A 6,375-nucleotide genomic window follows, 5' to 3' on the forward strand; every position below is an offset into this window, starting at 1 on the left:
CCCCCTCCCTTTCCGCGCCTCACTCCCCCCTCTAGCCCCATGGATTAGAGTCCCCCCTATAATGCTACTTACAAATGAAACTTTTCCTTTTATGCTCCATTCTGCCTTGTTGATTTAATTAATTTAATTAAAACTTACTCTTGATTTGTTATGAATCCCTCGACGCGATGGACGTCCTTGCCATTCAGGGTACTTTTAACAAAGCATAGCTTAGCTTTTAAATTATCCCCTCCGTGCTGTCTGATCTCCAAAGGGCCTGATTGCTCCATCCATAATTGGCCTACCAAGACATTGTGAAGGATGCAATTGACGTTTTGCCAAGTGTAGGACTCTTTCCATCTATTCAAGCACAATCATTAACGAGTATCTTTTAAAAAAGTCCAAAGTTTCTAATAAATTATATCTCTCTTAATATTATATCTCTCTTTATATATCTCTTAATATTGTTTTAATTTTTAATAATACACAGCATTTAAAAAAAAAATCAATATATTTATGAAAATAGAGACGAAATCTAAAAGTATATTCCGTTCCGTGAGATCAAGTTATTTACGCTTTTTATACCTTTGAAATTCAGAGGTCATTTTGACAAACAGAGGAAAGATAATTACTGAACTTACTTGGGTAATTCGACCGTGACAATTCCTTTTGGGTGTACCTCCAGTGATTTCCCCCAAAATTTCAATTTAGGATGAATGCTGCCATGAAAGATGAAATCCTCACTGTCAGCGTAGAACGCGGACACTGGTGGATGATGCGAAACCTGCTCGCATATTATCCTGAAGAAGATTCGATGAAGAAATGACTTCCAACATGGAAGAGATGGCAAATTGGCAGTAAAATAATATTAAACAAATCGATTTTAATTAGAAATTAAATTAACGAATTATAAATACGATCTATAAAACGATTAATTACCGGAAATCTTCGCGTTGCAGCTCGTATGTCTCGCCCAAAATTGGATTGAAAGGTTTTCCAAAGCGCTCCCAGTTCGAAGCGAGGGCACTCACAGCGAAAGCTGCGACGTACTGCGTAATCATTAATTTCGTTTTATTAATAGTAGCGCATTATTGATTTATTATCCCGATTAAATTTAAAGGCAATTCCTCGCGCACCTGAAGCCTTAAGACTGGCGACTCTTGCTGGGATGCCTGCTTGAGCAATACGGCATACTCCATATATTCCGCGACGCGTTGCAGGAAAGAGAGGGGCTCGTTAAAGATGACCGGCATGCTGGTCTTGCTGATGTCTTTGCCCAGGTGGAGCGTCATTGAGCACAGATTTACTTCAGAATGACCCGGAACTGGTAACGATGTTCTTGGAAAGAATAAAACGCGCTTTGATAAAAAAATGAGCAGAAAATTTTTTTCTGGAAGTAACCTGATTTTCTTTCGTGAATAAACACCTAGGGTGTTTTTACATTTTAATTGAAATCACTGTTATTAATAATACATTGCATATTATTGATTGTTTTCTGATTTATTGGCATTTGAAGTATATGAACATTATACGGTTATGGATATTACTCACAATTTTCTGAAAAAAAAAGTACAGAGAGACAAACAAATATTAAATGGAATAAACACGTTAAGTAGCTTATTATGATAAAAATGTTAAAAAATAAAGATTTTAATTAATATAACTTCTTTTTATTGCGGATTTTCAATAAAATTGCATTTTTAAATAACCTTAAAGAATAGTCATTAAAAAAGAAAAACAATATGACTAAAAGAGGAAACAATGTTCATTTTACGAAAATTCTTTTATTGGAACATTTTTTTATTTAAATATAAAAATTGAGGATGACTATTTCCGAGGGTTAAAGGTGATGTAGTAGTTTTCTTATACAAATTAAAAAAAAAACGATAAATGGGGAATTCTCAGATTTCTACATCTTCGAATATTTGTAGCTTTCAATGTGACTGAAAATTCGAAGCTTCTCGAGCAATATTTATAGATTCGTAAATTTAAACATGTTGGAATTCATTGCCAACCTGTAACGACCTGATATCCTTTCGTTGGCCATTGTAAGACTCTCTCGTGGTTATTGAGCGTCCCGACGATGGCAGGAGCTTTCAATCTGTCGTTCTTGCGGGTCGATACTTCGATTTTCACCAACATTGACCAATGATTATGAGAAGCTTTATAATTTATTATTGGATGTGTAAAAATTCAAATCATTCGACATTTTTTCACTGAGAAATTTGACAGAAATTTCATAAATTGCATCAAAATTCTTCAAAATTCTTAAACAGGTAATTGCATGGTAACTTAATGGAATCGTGGCGCAGGTTTTTAGATCCTGACAGATATTTACAATCTCCGATGTTCATTCAGAAAATCAAAGTTTTATGTAAAATTTATCAGTTAGATGTTAAATATTTGAAGATATCAATTTTAGATTCTAACTCAAAATTCTCTAAATTTGACAGTCGAATTACTTAGAAGTTAGAGTCAGTCGGTTTTTTAATTATCAGAAAGAGTTTGGTGTATTCAAATTTCTTTGAAAAAATATATAATTTAAAATATTTAATTAAATTCTTCGGAAAATCTATTTTCATTTGTCAGAGAGATATCTCATATAGTTCGATATTTGGAGTCGTAAATAGTGCGGGTGAATTTTTAGAATGTTCACAAACTCGAGGATCTTTCGATCTTCCGTAGCGGAACAAGAAAAGGGGAGAAGGGGACGCGGTATCTAAATGGACCGTCCGGTTCTCCAGAGAGAAAATGCTTTGTCTCGCTATCTCAGCGACATTCCGACAGTTATTCCGATTAACTTGGAAGCCGCAGATAGTGACACTCGCGGAGGATTCTTGCGATCCGACACTCGCTGTCACTCGCCCATGGCTGTCGAGAATTTCGGGAGAAGATCGTCCAGACCGGAAAGTACGACGCGGTTGTTTCAACTTCGTCGATCAGCTGTATACTTGAAGACTGTTGAGCTCGCGGGCGTGACGACGAGCTCCCCCTTTGCTTTTGGAGCAAATATCAATAAATCCGAGCATGACCGTTGAGCACTCGAGGATTTCCGTTGGAACGACCGAGTGATTCGTTCCTAAGAAACGAGTCAGGTTAAATTTTGCAAACTTAAAAAGATCTCGACTTCCTCAAAATAATTAATGCCTTGACTGTCAATAAAGTTTAAATGTATATAATTCATTATTAATTTTTAAAATATAATCTTCCAATTTTTTTTCTCCAAATACAACGATAAACTGATAATTTAATTCTTCTTGCGTGTTTTGATAATTTAGAAATAATACAAAAATTAAATAATAAAATAAATAAAAACTGTTTTTAATTTTTCAAGGTTTAATTAAGGAATCATAGGGGAAGTTAATTATTAATGAAATGTTCGTTTAAATAAAAAATATCTTATTTTAAACTAGATAAGAAATTGTCTTGAATGAAGAGCAAACAATTTTTTTGCGATTTTATTCTAATATTATAACTCCTTCAATTTTAATTAATTTAAATAATATAGGTAATGTCAAGGACTGTATCAATATGATTTAACTATAGCTGTTATATATACACAAAAATCAATAAATGCGGAGGTGGAAGGGCAAAGTTTTAACAATGTGAACAAACACGTTAAACACCCACGATTGAGAAAGACAGTAACATCACGCAATCAAGCGGCCTGTGTGGAAAGTACGGGATGAATTTAATTAACGCATACCTCATACGTATACACTGTCGAGACGATCGAGACCACAATGCTGCCCTCATCGCGTGCAACCCTCCTGATAAAATTAGCGCAAGACACGAAGAGCATTCACTAAAAGGACCATTGAGAATGCAAAGATCTCTTGATAAGAGATACGTTTTTCATCGGACTATTTCTGAAATCTGAAACTACATTTTCACGTTTATCATTTTTTTTTGTTTAAATAATAGTACTTTGTCAAATTAATCTTCGATTGTTAAATTCGTTTAAATCTATATTTCGTTTTTTTTTCAGAATTTTTACTTCAAAGTTCATAGAATTAGATCTATGCATATATTTTTTAATGATATAAAATTTGAATTCTTATTGTCCATTTTTTATTATTGGTCCAATTTCTGCATTTTTCTTTAACTTTAATCATAAAAATATGGATTCTCAATCGTCAGATTTAGCAATCGATAATGGCAGTCGGCGGAGGATTATTTTCTATCGTCAGATTGGTATTTTTTACAAGTCGCTCTCGTTTTTATTGTCCTGAAGAGTTCAGTGCTCCGTGAGCGCATCGTCGGCGACTCGGAATAAGAATAAACCGAATCTATTGATTCACCTAGAAACCAAATCGATATCCGTACGAGGTACAGGCACTCACTTCGTTACGAATCGGCCAATTTTCCTCGAATCGTTTGTTCAGTTTGTTGAGTTCGTCGTCCGTTTGACAAATCTGCTAAATTCTGCGGTCGCGAAAATCATTATATGAAAAACGATTACGATTTCAAAAAGATTGTTATTCTATAGAGTCTTCTACAAGTGAAGAAAGTGCAAAGAAAAAATATGGCATTACGAAACATTGCGTTAAACCAATAAAGTTTAATTTACTGATGAATAAATGTAATGCAAATCAAATTAATTTGGAAAAATTTTTCCGTCTAAAAAGTGTTTGAGAATATTTTTTATTCACCTAATAGAACTGAGATCGAATTTTGAATTGTTCTAAAAAGTGGCAAAAAGTTAACGTCAAATTTCGAAAATGAATAAAAAAAATGACTCGTTGTTGGAGGATGAGAACTTGAAAATTTCTGGAGGCCCTCAAGAGCTCAAGAATTCTTCAAAAGAGGTGGAAGAGAAACCTGTGTTTCGCAAGTACCGCACGAAGCATATGAAGCAATTTCCGGAATTATATCGAAGCGATGTTTCAATTCATCCCAGCTATACTGACTTGAAAATCTTGCCTTAGTAAGAATTAATTTTCAATCGATCAATTAACGGAAATTAATTAGATATAAATAAAAGAAAATCATTAATATCAAAGTTTGTTATATCTGTTATAAAGCATTAATATTATTAACTCTTCATTACTCGCATGGAATGTCCGGTACATCTCCATTAGAAATTTGCTAAACATGAATATTATTTATACACATATATTATTATATGTGTATTTAACGTAAATTGATTCACATTTAAAAAAATGTTTAAATTTATTTTTATTCAAAGGATATAAAATATTATCAATCTTTATTTAATTGTAAATCATTAAAGAGAACAATAAAAATAGAGATATATAATGTTAAAGTATCAGAAACACTCCACGCAAGTTAAAAAAAAAACCACACGAGTAATGTAGGGATTAAATGAGACGTTCTGAAAAAGTTGACACCGAGACTTTAAAGGTCACTAGCTTTTTATAAAACTTGTATAATTTTATATTGTTTACGATACAGTTCATAATTAATTACACAATTAATTGTATTTTTTTAAGCCATGTAGTCTGCAGGCAACGTGTGCAAAGGATTAAGCGACAATCATTTCGGCAGCTGAATCGGGAGATCGCGCATTTTTCTATGGTCCAAATGTTTGCTCTCGATGGTGTGAGGATCGATCGCGTCTTCAGCATTGGCATGTCGCCGAAGATGTTAATTGTGCCAGACCCTTTAACAGAGAAAGAGAGACGTCGACTGAATGAGCTTATCGAAAATCCTTAAGAAATCCTTCGGATAATTTCAGTGGGAATAGATTATTTCCCTTAATTATTATTCGATTGTCTCTGCTATTAATTTCGTAATTAACGTCGACCTGTTTAATTACCTCTAAATTGTAATTATATATATATTAATAAATTTCGAATTACTTTTGTAATTATTACTGACATATATATATATTAAAAATTTGAATATTTTACGTTTTTAATCTACTAAAAATGTTTTATATTATAGAGGAAAGTCGCCGATACTGACATAGATCTTCTAAAGTGACACCCCCTTATTTCTCAGAAACTCACTATTGCACTTTATTAATACTAATAAAATCATGATCTGTTTAGCTAATTAAAGAAGTATAAACTCATAATTCATATATTTGTGGCTTATTTCTATACCAAATCAGCTAAAAACCAATTCTATGAATCCGAGAAGAAAATTCTTACGGTGTTCTTTTGCAAATGCGTAATTAAAATTGTAATATCGTTAAGATTCTTTTTTGGTTTCACACATAAGTTTCCCTTCTTCTTGGTAGGCGCTCAGAGGGAGCTACGCGCACGACGACAGTCAGTCAGAAGTTGAACAGCTCAGTGAATAAACATACTTTTCTTTTCTGAGAGTATTTTTATAATTATTCAAGTCCCACGATCCTACAAATTGGCGACGAGGCATAAATGGCAATTGTGCTTTACAATCTTTCTTTTTTGTAATTCTTTACAAAACGGC

The 6,375-nt window shown here is 33.2% G+C and overlaps 2 protein-coding genes across 4 annotated transcripts in view; one reads left to right on the forward strand and one right to left on the reverse strand.

The window, feature by feature from the left end:
• The window catches only part of LOC108765858 (oxysterol-binding protein-related protein 2), an 18,036-nt gene extending 14,308 nt beyond the window's left edge, over positions 1-3,728 (reverse strand). The window contains exons 1-5 of one of the 2 annotated variants that reach the window (XM_018514726.1): positions 3,686-3,728; positions 1,116-1,317; positions 919-1,028; positions 621-779; positions 139-339 (exon numbers count right to left, since the gene is read on the reverse strand). In XM_018514726.1, the coding sequence (XP_018370228.1) occupies positions 139-339; positions 621-779; positions 919-1,028; positions 1,116-1,317; positions 3,686-3,690 (677 nt within the window). In that variant the 5' untranslated portion in view covers positions 3,691-3,728. Of the gene's footprint in view, positions 1-138; positions 340-620; positions 780-918; positions 1,029-1,115; positions 1,318-1,994; positions 2,476-3,685 lie in introns of those variants that run through there. The other variant, XM_018514725.1, reaches the window with a different exon arrangement.
• A 656-nt stretch (positions 3,729-4,384) lies between these two features.
• On the forward strand, positions 4,385-5,715 carry LOC108765843 (uncharacterized). Of its 2 annotated transcripts, XM_018514691.1 has the most exons (3): positions 4,385-4,561; positions 4,639-4,906; positions 5,433-5,715. In XM_018514691.1, exons 2-3 carry the CDS (start codon positions 4,701-4,703, stop codon positions 5,653-5,655), a joined length of 429 nt encoding a protein of 142 aa, XP_018370193.1. In that variant the 5' UTR covers positions 4,385-4,561; positions 4,639-4,700; the 3' UTR covers positions 5,656-5,715. The 2 variants fall into 2 exon arrangements, with proteins under 2 accessions (XP_018370193.1, XP_018370192.1); XM_018514690.1 differs by lacking the exon at positions 4,385-4,561 and having other exon boundaries at positions 4,581-4,906.
• The last annotated feature ends 660 nt before the right edge of the window (positions 5,716-6,375 follow it).

The sequence above is a fragment of the Trachymyrmex cornetzi genome, unplaced genomic scaffold, assembly GCF_001594075.2.
Source record: "Trachymyrmex cornetzi isolate Tcor2-1 unplaced genomic scaffold, Tcor1.1 scaffold557, whole genome shotgun sequence".
Classification (NCBI taxonomy): Eukaryota; Metazoa; Arthropoda; class Insecta; order Hymenoptera; family Formicidae; genus Trachymyrmex; species Trachymyrmex cornetzi.